The 12765-nt window shown below is 44.7% G+C and overlaps 1 protein-coding gene across 8 annotated transcripts in view; it reads left to right on the forward strand.

Annotated features, from left to right (window-relative positions):
* MYO5A (myosin VA) overlaps positions 1-12765 on the forward strand; it is a 205687-nt gene that overhangs the window by 145759 nt on the left and 47163 nt on the right. For all 8 annotated transcript variants that reach the window (XM_050966865.1, XM_050966867.1, XM_050966868.1 and 5 more), the window contains exons 19-20: positions 10242-10453; positions 11409-11565. In XM_050966865.1, coding sequence (XP_050822822.1) covers positions 10242-10453; positions 11409-11565 — 369 coding nt within the window. The remainder of the gene's footprint in view (positions 1-10241; positions 10454-11408; positions 11566-12765) is intronic.

The raw sequence follows: 12765 nt of genomic DNA on the forward strand, positions 1-12765 counted from the left end.
ACACTCTAATTTTTTGGGTGGTGGCAGCAGGTACTAGGTCCAGGCTGGTGGCTAAGCTTGGAGGTTTTCATGCTAACCCCCATATTTTGGACGCTAAGGTCCAGATCTGGGAATAAAGTTATGACATGAGTGGCAGCAGGTGGGATATAGACAGAATCCAGAAGCCAGTAGGAATATTATATTTTTCTTTTCTCTGCTAAGGGCTTTTTAGCAGAGAGAAACAGTTGGTTTTAAAAGGGAACCAGAGAGAATTTTTTTTTCTGCTCTCTCTGGCAGTTTGTGGCTTGCATGTTAAGCGAGAAGCCATTAAGAGACTGTTGAGGGTCTTTTGTCATGCAATAGCCCTCCCATTAGGAGGCAAGTACCAGCACTTATATGCATGCAAATAAAGTGGTTTTTCTGGTTTACTTTCATTGAACATTAGCTAGAGAGAGAAAGGGAAACAAGCACTGTTGCTAGGCAGACTTCAGGAGGCAACAGAGAACCTGCAGTTCAGAAGATAAACACCGGAGGGCACCCCAACACAAGAAAACAGGAACCATGACTTCTAAGGCAAAAATTGAGGCCGAAGAACAAATCAAAGAAGCTGAACACAGGCGACAGATGGAGATGAAAGAAAAGGAAGAAAGCATGAAACTGGCAGCCTTCCAAAGAGAACAGGCAGCCCAAGAGGCAGCACACAAAAGAAAACTAGAAGAAGAAGAGGTGGCCCACCGCCGAGAAATGGAAAAGCACCAAAAAGAAATGGAAAAACAACAAAAAGAAATGGAAAAACAACAAAAAGAGAATGAAGAGAAGGAAAAACAGAGAAAACATGAACTGGAGTTGGCAAAAGCTGGGCTGCATGTGCCAGCCAACCCTAACAACCCGGCGCCCATTATTGCTCCACAGCACAGGAAATTTCCCACCTACAAGGCAGGTGATGACACCGAGGCCTTCTTGGAAAATTTTGAAAGAGCCTGTCTTGGGTACAGCATTCCCGAAGACCAGTACATGGTAGAATTGAGGTCACAGCTCAGTGGACCTTTAGCAGAGGTGGCAGCTGAAATGCCTAAGCAGCAAATGAATGACTATAAACTTTTTCAAACCAAGGCCAGATACAGAATGGGGATAACCCCAGATCATGCCCGTCGGCGCTTCAGAACCCAAAAGTGGAAACCAGAGGTGTCATTTCCCAAACACGCCTACTACATTGCAAAAAACTATGAGGCCTGGATAACAGGAAACAACATTCAAACCTTGGAAGAACTGAACCTCCTCATACAAATGGAGCAGTTCTTGGATGGTGTTCCTGAAGACATCACACGGTACATACAAGATGGAAATCCCAAAGATATCGCTGAGGCGGGGGAGATTGGAGCCAAATGGATGGAACTGGCAGAAAGCAAGAAAGCTACTGTCAAGGGGAACGATTACCCCAGGGGGCACACAGACCATAAACCCTACAACCGAGGACAGCCAAAGACCCCACATACCACCCAAGTAAAGCCACAGATACCCTACCCTTCAACCTCACCAGTCTCCAGTAACTCACCTCGGCCCAGTGACCCATCAGATGGAAGATGCTTTAAGTGTAATGAACTGGGACATATCAAGGCCAACTGTCCCAAGAACACCATGCGAGTGCAATTCATTACACCACCATCACCTCAAAGATCCCCAGGCCCGGATGCCTCTCAAATACCCTTGGAGCGAAGGGAAAATTTGAGAGTGGGCGGAAAGAAGGTTACTGCGTGGAGAGACACGGGGGCACAAGTGTCAGCTATCCACCAATCCTTCGTTGACCCCAAATTCATCAACCCAAAGGCCAAAGTTACAATTTACCCCTTCATGTCACAAGCTGTAGACTTGCCTACAGCTCAACTGCCTGTCCAGTACAAAGGCTGGTCAGGAATGTGGACTTTTGCAGTCTATGACAATTATCCTATCCCCATGCTACTGGGGGAAGACTTGGCCAACCAGGTGAGGCGGGCCAAGAGAGTGGGAATGGTTACACGTAGTCAAACCAGGCAAGCTTCCAGACCCATTCCTGTTCCTGAACCGTCCACAGAGGCCCCGTCTGTGTTACCGGAGACCCAGACAGAGGTAGTGGACCCGGATTCCATGCCTACCACTGAAACAGCCACAGCATCTCCAGTCCCAGGCCCGGAACTGGAACAGCAACCAGCACCAGCAAGTGCAACCACATCTTCAAACTCAACGCCAGAGGGCGCCAGCGAGCCAAAACTGGCAGAAGCAAAAGACAGCCATACCCAAAAGGCTCAGCCAGAGCCTGAAATACCCTCAGGTGCACCAGCGGAGAGCGGTTCACCAGCAACGGAAACAACCCCATCACCTACATCGCTTCCAGAGGGACCAAGCCCAAGTCCACAGTCTGAGGAAGAACTGGTGACCCCAGCCTCAAGGGAACAGTTCCAGACTGAGCAGGAAGTGGATGACAGCCTTCAGAAAGCTTGGGCGGCGGCACGGAGCACCCCACCGCCTCTCAGCTCTTCTAATCGATCCCGGTTTGTTATAGACCAAGGACTTTTATACAAGGAAATTCTTTCTGGTGGACACCGGGAAGAATGGCAGCCGCAAAAACAGTTGGTGGTTCCAACTAAGTACCGGGGGAAGCTCTTAAGCTTAGCCCATGATCATCCCAGTGGCCATGCTGGGGTGAACAGAACCAAGGACCGGTTGGGGAAGTCCTTCCACTGGGAGGGGATGGGCAAGGATGTTGCCAATTATGTCCGGTCTTGTGAGGTATGCCAAAGAGTGGGAAAGCCTCAAGACCAGGTCAAGGCCCCTCTCCAGCCACTCCCCATAATTGAGGTCCCATTTCAGCGAGTAGCTGTGGATATTCTGGGCCCTTTCCCAAAAAAGACGCCCAGAGGAAAGCAGTACGTACTGACTTTAGTGGACTTTGCTACCCGATGGCCAGAAGCAGTCGCTCTAGGCAACACCAGGGCTAACACTGTGTGCCTGGCCCTAACAGACATCTTTGCCAGGGTAGGTTGGCCCTCTGACATCCTTACAGATTCAGGGTCTAATTTCCTGGCAGGGACCATGGAAAAACTGTGGGAAACTCATGGGGTGAATCACTTGGTTGCCACCCCGTACCACCATCAAACCAATGGCCTGGTGGAAAGGTTCAATGGAACTTTGGGGGCCATGATACGAAAATTCATCAACGAATTCTCCAATACTTTGGACCTAGTGTTGCAGCAGTTGCTGTTTTGCCTACAGGGCTGTACCACATCCCAGTTTAGGGTTTTCACCATTTGAACTTGTGTATGGTCACGAGGTTAAGGGGCCATTACAGTTGGTGAAGCAGCAATGGGAGGGGTTTACGCCTTCTCCAGGAACTAACATTCTGGACTTTGTAAGCAACCTACAAAGCACCCTCCGACACTCTTTAGCCCTTGCTAAAGAGAACCTAAAGGATGCTCAAGAAGAGCAAAAGGCCTGGTATGACAGACATGCCAGAGATCGGTCCTTCAAGGTAGGAGACCAGGTTATGGTCTTGAAGGCGCAACAGGCCCATAAGATGGAAGCATCATGGGAAGGGCCATTCACGGTCCAAGAGCGCCTGGGAGCTGTAAACTACCTCATAGCATTTCCCAATTCCTCACTAAAGCCTAAAGTGTACCATGTTAATTCTCTCAAGCCTTTCTATTCCAGAGACTTACAGGTTTGTCAGTTTACAGTCCAGGGAGAGGATGCTGAGTGGCCTGACGGTGTCTACTACGACGGGAAAAAAGACGGTGGCGTGGAAGAGGTGAACCTCTCAACCACCCTGGAACGTCTGCAGCTGCAACAAATCAAGGAGCTGTGCACTAGCTTCGCCCCATTGTTCTCAGCCACCCCAGGACGGACTGAACGGGCATACCACTCCATTGATACAGGTAATGCTCACCCAATCAGAACCCCACCCTACCGAGTGTCTCCTCATGCCCAAGCTGCTATAGAACGGGAGATCCAGAACATGCTACAGATGGGTATAATCCGCCCATCTACCAGTGCATGGGCATCTCCAGTGGTTCTGGTACCCAAACCAGATGGGGAAATACGCTTTTGCGTGGACTACCGTAAGCTAAATGCGGTAACTCGTCCGGACAACTATCCAATGCCCCGCACCGATGAGCTATTGGAAAAGTTGGGACGTGCCCAGTTCATCTCTACAATAGACTTAACCAAGGGGTACTGGCAAGTACCGCTAGATGAACCTGCCAAGGAGAGGTCAGCATTCGTCACCCATGCGGGGGTGTATGAATTCAATGTCCTTCCTTTCGGCCTTCGAAATGCACCCGCCACCTTCCAGAGGCTGGTAGATGGTCTACTAGCTGGACTGGGAGAATTTGCAGTTGCCTACCTCGATGATGTGGCCATTTTTTCAGACTCCTGGCCCGAACACCTACTACACCTGGAAAAGGTCTTTGAGCGCATCAGGCAGGCAGGACTAACTGTTAAGGCCAAAAAGTGTCAAATAGGCCAAAACAGAGTGACTTACCTGGGGCACCAGGTGGGTCGAGGAACCATAAACCCCCTACAGGCCAAGGTGGATGCTATCCAAAAGTGGCCTGTCCCACGGTCCAAGAAGCAGGTCCAATCCTTCTTAGGCTTGGCCGGATACTACAGGCGATTTGTACCACACTACAGCCAAATCGCTGCCCCACTGACCGACCTGACCAAAAAGACCCAGCCAAATGCAGTTAAGTGGACTGATGAGTGTCAAACGGCCTTTACCCAGCTTAAGGCAACGCTCATGTCTGACCCTGTGCTCAGGGCCCCGGACTTTGACAAGCCATTCCTAGTAACCACGGATGCATCTGAGCGTGGTATAGGAGCAGTGCTCATGCAGGAAGCAACAGATCACAACTTCCATCCTGTCGTGTTTCTCAGCAAGAAACTGTCTGAGAGGGAAAGTCACTGGTCAGTCAGTGAAAAGGAATGCTATGCCACTGTGTACGCCCTGGAAAAGCTACGCCCATATGTTTGGGGACGGCGGTTCCAACTACAAACTGACCATGCTGCACTAAAGTGGCTTCATACTGCCAAGGGAAACAACAAGAAACTTCTTCGTTGGAGTTTAGCTCTCCAAGATTTTGATTTTGAAATTCAACACATCACAGGAGCTTCTAACAAAGTAGCTGATGCACTCTCCCGTGAGAGTTTCCCAGAATTCAGTAGTTAAAAAGTGTTCTTAAAATGTAGAAGTCTGTTAGTTATATACTTAGGAGTATATGTAAAGGTGTATGTGTTGTATTAATCTGTTTATTTTCAAGTTCTAGAAGGAAATCGCCGCCAGTGAGCTGCCCCACTGTCTGCAATTTGGGGGCGTGTCATAAACAGATAGCTAAGGGTTAATGTCTCTTTCACCTGAAGCACCTGACCAGAGGACCAATCAGGAAACCGGATTTTTTCAACTTTGGGTGGAGGGAATTGAGTGTCTAAGTCTTTTGGGAGTCTGCCTGCTTTCTCTGAGCTTTGGAGAAGTACTTTCTACTTTCTAGTCTTCTGTTTCTAAGTGTAAGGACAAAGAGATCAGATAGTAAGTTCTATGGTTTCTTTTCTTTGGTATTTGCATGAATATAAGTGCTGGAGTGCTTTGATTTGTATTCTTTTTGAATAAGGCTGTTTATTCAATATTCTTTTAAGCAATTGACCCTGTATTGTATCATCTTAATACAGAGAGACATTTGGATGTATTTTTCTTTCTTTTTATATAAAGCTTTCTTTTAAGACCTGTTGAAGTTTTTCTTTACTTCAGGGAAATTTAAGTCTGTACTCACCAGGGAATTGGTGGGAGGAAGAAATCAAGGGGAGATCTGTGTGTTGGATTGCTAGCCTAATTTTACATTCCCTCTGGGGGAATAGGAAAGTACTTTTTGTTTTCAGGATTGGGAACAGAGAGGGGGAGTCTCTCTGTGTAGTTTCACAGAGCTTGTGTCTGTGTATCTCTCCAGGAGCACCTGGAGGGGGGAAGGGAAAAAGGATTATTTCCCTTTGTTGTGAGACTCAAGGGATTTGGGTCTTGGGGTCCCCAGGGAAGGTTTTTCAGAGGGACCAGAGTGCCCCAAAACACTCTAATTTTTTGGGTGGTGGCAGCAGGTACCAGGTCCAGGCTGGTGGCTAAGCTTGGAGGTTTTCATGCTAACCCCCATATTTTGGACGCTAAGGTCCAGATCTGGGAATAAAGTTATGACAGCCAGCTACAACAGTGCCATGCAAACGCCTGTTCTCACTTTCAAGTGACATTGTAAACAAGAAGCAGATAGCATTATCTCTTGCAAATGGTAACCATCCTTGTTTGTCTGAGCGATTGGTTGAACAAGAAGTAGGACTGAGTGGACTATAGTCTATAAAATTTTCCATTGTTTTATTTTTGAATGCAGTTTTTTTACATAATTCTATATTTGTGAGTCCAACTTTCATGATAAAGAGATTGCACTACAGCGCTTGTATTAGGTGAATTGAAAAATACTATTTCTTCTGTTTTTTTACAGTGCCAATACTTGTAATCAAAAATAAATATAAAGTGAGCATTCTACACTTTTTATTCTGTGTTGTACTTGAAATCAGTATATTTGAAAATATAGAAAACATCCAAAATATTTAAATAAATAGTATTCTATTATTGTTTAGCTAGTGCGATTAATCGCAATTGTTTTAATCACTTGAAAGCCTAATATAAATATTGCTTGGAATCCTTAATTATACAGATAGTTTTTAAAAGTGTGTTGCTGCTCCTCTACAAATTTGAAAATAGTCATACGTTATTATTAGTTGATAGGGACTTCAAACAGCAGCCAACACTAGTTTAGGAAAATCATAGTCTCTCTGAGTGTTCTGTTGTTTGCTGGATTGGGTGACATTCACCTTTCTTTGTGAAGCTTTAGAAGCATCAGGCCTTGGCTGTTGTTAAGGATCAGCAATTCTTTTTATTGTCAAATAAAAATGGGATGTTGCTTCAGTGAGTATAAGTTACTCCATTGTCGCTGTGTGGGGGGTGGGGGTTTGATTCTCCTCTCTAGCAGAGGCTGGTGGATGGAGGGACTGCCTCACTTAATTTAACAGCAAGTTATATTAACCTTGGGGGTATAATCATCCTGGGGATTCCAATATGCAGGAGTCTCTCTTTCCTCTTCCAAACAAAAACCCTTCTACCTCCTTAACAGTTTTCAAGTACTTAAAAGGTTGTTGCAAGGAGAAGGGAGAAAAATTGTTCACGTTAACCTCTGAGGATAGGACAAGAAGCAATGGGCTTAAATTGCAGCAAGGGCAGTTTATGTTGGACATTAAGAAAAACTGCCTGTCAAATTAGTTAAGCACTGGAATAAATTGGAGATTTTTAAGAGAAGGTTAGACAAACGCCTGTCAGGGATGGTCTAGATCAAGGGTGGGCAAACTTTGGCCCGAGGGCCACATCTGGGAAATAGCATGCAGGGCCATGAATGTAGGGCTGGGGACAGGGGATAGGGTACGGGAGGGAGTGTGTGGGAGGGGGTGCAGTGTGCAGGAAGGGGGTTGGGGTTCAGGAGGGCAGGGCCGGCGCTTCCACTGAGGCGAACTAGGCAACCACCTAGGGCGCCAGGATTTTCGAGGAGTGGCATTTTGCCGGGGGGGGGGGGGCGCGGCAGGCGGCTCCGGTGGACCTGCTGCAGTTGTGCCTGCGGAGGGTCCGTTGGTCTGCGGCTCCTGTGGAGTTGCTGCAGGCATGCCTGCGGACGGTCCGCTGGTCCCACGCGGCTCCAGTGGACCTCCTGCAGGCACGGCTGTGGCAGGTCCACTGGAGCCGCGGACCAACGGACCTTCTGCAGAAATGGCTGCGGCAGCTCCACCGGAGCCGCAGGAGCGGCGCGCGGGGGGGCAAAATGGCCGTGCGCCTAGGGCGCTAAAAACTCTAGCGCCGGTCCTGCAGGACGGGGTGCACAGTGCAGGAGGAGGCTCAGGGCAGGATTGAAGGGAGGAGTTCAGGAGATGGTGGTTCTCTGTTCCCGGCCAATGGGAGCTGCTGGGAGAGATACCCACAGGCAAGGGCAGCGTGCAGAGCTCTCTGCACCCCCTCCTCCATGGGCTGCTTCCAGGAGTGGCATAGAGCCCGCAGTGCCACGGGGGTGGCAATCCCCTGGGCCGGATCCAAAGCCCCGAGGTGCCAGCCCACGGGCTGTAGTTTGCCCAGCCCCAATCTAGATAATACTTAGTTCTGCCCTGAGGGCATAGGGTTGGACTAGATGACCTCTCAAGTTCCCTTCCAATCCTATGATTCTATGATTCCCTAATTCCACTTAGCACTGCGAGACCCTGCCACTGCCCTACCACCTCTCAGCTGTCTCCCTGCCCTGGCCCTCCTACACAGAGATGGTCTGTGCAAGCTCCCTGACGGCTCTCATGCATGTAGCCAGTTTCCAGCGTAGGGGAGCAGTGGTGAAAATAAACAACAGGAGAAGGAGTCTTTCTAGCACAGGAGAGGCAGGACTAAGAGTATTGACCCAGCCCTGCTCCCAAGTGTGAACAGCTCCCCCTCTTCCAGTGCAATATACCGGCTGCTGGCTCCCCTTCATATTTAAGAATTAGCTATTACTTTAATCTTTTGGGTATAAAACAAAGAAAATCATTGGAGTTGCACAAGAAATTACTGGGGTTCCTGGGGGATTAGCCAGTATACTAAGGGTTAATGGACAGCACGGATAGACTCCAAAAGAGGATCCCATTTATTTCTCAGCCAAAAGGTGATTAATCATGACTCAGTGCAAGGTATAGGTAAGGAAAAGTAAAATCACACAGATGACTTACCATGGAAATTAAAATCAGAAAGCCACCTAGCTTGCTGAGGGGCAGAGTCAGTATCAAACAAGCACAGAATGCAGTTTATTTTTTTCAAGAGTCCATTAAAATGCACTTATGTGCATATGCTATCCATGTCATGCGAGTAAATGCCTTTTCTCGTGTATTACTAAAAGCATTCAGAGCAATAGAAGCAGCTGGAGGTTTCAGCTTGACTTCCAGTGCTTTCATACGGACATCAGATAATAATCAATAGTACCTCTTAAGTAGTTGAGGTTATTGCTTCACCTGTGTGTTTGTGTGTAAATTTTAAATCCGAGTACACACAAGACTCTACTAGCCTCTGGCTAGTAGAGTTGGTTCTCAGGCTGATAGATATCAAGTCACCTTTTCAAATCCTTTCTAAAACATTTGTATGCTGTAATATCGCTTAAGACTGATTGTTGAGGAAGGTCAGATATCAATTTAAATATAGTTATTTTAATTCTCATTTCAGTTACTGATATTTTTTCCCCTCTTGTCTCATCAGTGTCACTACTGTTTTTCCTCAGTTTCATGAGAAATAGCAACTGTTCTGATCTTTGTAGCATGAAGAGAAACAAAGTCCTTTATGTTTGGTTTATATTTTGTTTAAAATTTCCTGGGTGATTATTGGTGTTTATTACAAAGTGGGTGAAAATTGTTGTAAAACTTTACTCTCCAGTTTTTGGGGTTAAATATTGGGTTTAATATTGGGGGATGGGAGGACAGAAAAAAAGTAACAAATAGAGAATGGTAGGAGTATTAAAAATTAAAAGCAGTGTGTTTTTTAAAGCTAAGGTTTATTTCATGAACTGTACATTAACTGTCCTTACATGTATGCATGTCTCTTCTTCTATATTGCTTTATTTAACAGATGGTCTTACATTTACATTAGACTAATTTATTATTAACGTATACATCTCACTAATGTAATGTATTGATTTGCTTAACATAATCGGTATTTTCATGCACCTGAGTGGTCCAAAGTTTGGGTGAAAATCAGTTTTTTTTAAAAAAAGAAGAATTACTTTTGTTAAACCCAGGGATTTTTCAGTAAAAACTGATAACAAAGTGCCTTAAATGTAAGCCGCATTTGGCAAAGGAAATATCAGTCTTCAGTTCTTAGACACGTTTTTTAAAAAAACAAAACTTTTTTTCTGGTTCAGAAAATATTTCCTGATAGAATAAAGTTGTAACCAATCCTCACATATATAATTCCTTAAGATTCCAATTCCCTAACCCTGCTAATTCTACAAATTTATGCACAGAACACAATAAGTTAATAAAAAAAAATCAGCTTCCTTAGCTAATGTAAGTACAGATTTAGCTGAAATACTAAATGGGTAGTTTTATCTCTTTACTGACTCTGTTTTCAATTCAGCCTTTGTGTCTTCTTTTTTATCCACTATTGTTTAATTCTGTTACTGATTATGTATTTCCTCTGAAAACAGAACAAGGATAAGTACCAGTTTGGTAAGACAAAAATATTTTTTCGGGCTGGTCAAGTAGCCTATCTGGAAAAAATAAGAGCAGATAAGCTGAGAGTTGCCTGCATCCGCATCCAGAAGACAATCCGAGGGTGGCTGATGCGAAAGAAGTACCTGCGCATGAGGAAAGCAGCCATCACCATTCAGAGATATGTCAGAGGGTACCAGGCACGATGGTAAGTAGCACACTTGGGGACACTTGCTCTTACATCAGTTCACCTTCCTCTAACTAGGTCATTTAGCTGTGAGAGCATCTTCTGTCTCCTTGTGCTGAGCACTAGGAATTAGTGTTTCAGTGTAATGAAGGAAATAGACTAGAATGTGCATTCCTCTGAGACCAATACCTGCTTGTTTTGACCTACAGAAAGATGGAGCTATTTCCCAGCTGGATAACACCTAAGAGCAGTCCATGTTCTCTATTTGTTAGAGTAGAGGAAAAGTAGAGTGAGGCAGTCAGTCTGCAGGTGGGGCGAGGCAGGACTCTTGCTTAGACTGAATCCTGACCTTCCCTTTTCCTGCCACGAAACCTTGTTAACTTTCCACTGCCCTTCTAATGTGGCCTCTCTCTCCAGTAGTGGAAAACCTGTCCCTCAGGCCAGGATGCAACAAAGGGGAGACAGGCCAACTAGGACTAGATGGCTGATGTGGGTGATGAGGGAACCAGCTGGAGCAAGGAAGCAGGCAGATACAGAAGTGAGGTGGGAGGGAAAAGGAAATGAATTAAATTGGGATGCTTTTCAGTGGTCTTGCTAGAGGTATAAGAGTTAAGGGTGGACCTGTTTCTATTGGGGAATGAGTTAGGGAACGTTGATTAATGGAAGCTGCTTTAAAGAATGAGGGAGGGTGATGAGAAACTGAGAAGAACATATCAGTTCCCCAGTGCAACTTTCTGAGGATGAGTAAACTCTACCTGGGGCTTTTAAGGGTTATTTTTTTAATTTTCCCATGCTGCTGTGCCATATACTAGTAAGCAAACATTGTACCATTGACAGTACTGCAAATAATCTAGAGTAGAATATGTAGAAAATGTAGCTCTTAAGAAAGAGGGTAAAGTTATAGGACTTGGAAAATGTTATTCACAGCTTATAAATAATAGATGTAAATAACATTTCCACCATTTTTCTTTGCCAGCTATGCCAAGTTCTTGCGAAGAACCAGGGCTGCCATCATAATTCAGAAGTTCCAGCGCATGTATGTGGTTCGCAAAAGATACCATCTCATGCGAGCTGCCACTATTGTGCTTCAGTCACTTTTACGAGGTTACATAGCAAGGAACAAATACCAGCAGGTAAGAAGACTCAATGTTTCATTATTGCTGTTTCCAAGCACCTCCAGGTTAGCCCATACTGTAGTGTTTCCATGGCGCTCTAAAATGTTTGTGTATAAATTGTCAGACCTTAGGGCACACACTCAATGCCACTGCATGACCTGAAATAAGGTACTTGAAAATATGAATAATGTGATACAATGATCAGACTGCCAATCATTATTAGTCCAAATTAATATTGCATGCACACACACACGGACCAGATGACTTAGTAGCTCTTCTTAATCCCTAATTCCTGTGATTCTGTCAAACTCTAAAAGATGATTGAGGATGCTAATTTTGATATTAGTGAGCTGTTGTCTGATAGAATAGAAGATTAAAGCCTTGACTCTCTTTTTGTTTTTCACTTTTTTCATTTATTTGTGCTGATCTCAGTTTGGTGGGAGGTTGATAGAGTTCTGTCCGAATTATGATGATATGACATTATGCGACTATGTTTAAAGAAAAATTGACTGCCCTCATTTTAGAAATTAGGCTTTGCTTTTAAATGTTTACAGGGCTGGAAGCAGAATTACTGATACATTGGGATTTTGTGAGTTAGACAACATTTTGCACAGCAATTCTACCTGTAAAGATTGTTTCGCATTGAGTTTTTCAAAGATCAACTCATCATTCACTGAGAAGTTGTCCTACAGAGTTGTACTTCTTCTCAAGTTAGTAGATGTAAACATAAAAGCCTGCCAGTACTAGTGTTTGAGAATCTTTGTCTTCTATTGATCAAAAGAATTGGACTAAAAGAATTTCTGGACATTTTTAGATTTGTATTAAAGAAAAAATGTACAAGTATGCATACATGCTTGTGTGTAGGTGCACATATACACCCACACATATATAGTATATCAGTCTAACATATCATTAATGTGAAGGTTATGCAAACGAACAATCAAGAGCCAGAAATGGCCAAAAAGTAAGATTGCTCCCCCTGCATGTTACACATCCTGTGTATTTTATGGTGTACTTTATTAGTATTTGTTTTGTTTCTGCTAGCATTCTGAGCACTGTAATCCAGGTTTTATATTACAAATTCCTATAAGAATATTAAAACATTGAGTCTTTTACTAGCCTGACAGATGTTTTTCAAATATACATTAACTTCAGAAAGTAATGATCTTCCTTACAAAACTGGTAGATACATTGCATCAACATATAGGCTAAGAGCCA

The sequence above is a fragment of the Gopherus flavomarginatus genome, chromosome 9 (genome assembly GCF_025201925.1).
Source record: "Gopherus flavomarginatus isolate rGopFla2 chromosome 9, rGopFla2.mat.asm, whole genome shotgun sequence".
NCBI lineage: Eukaryota > Metazoa > Chordata > Testudines > Testudinidae > Gopherus > Gopherus flavomarginatus.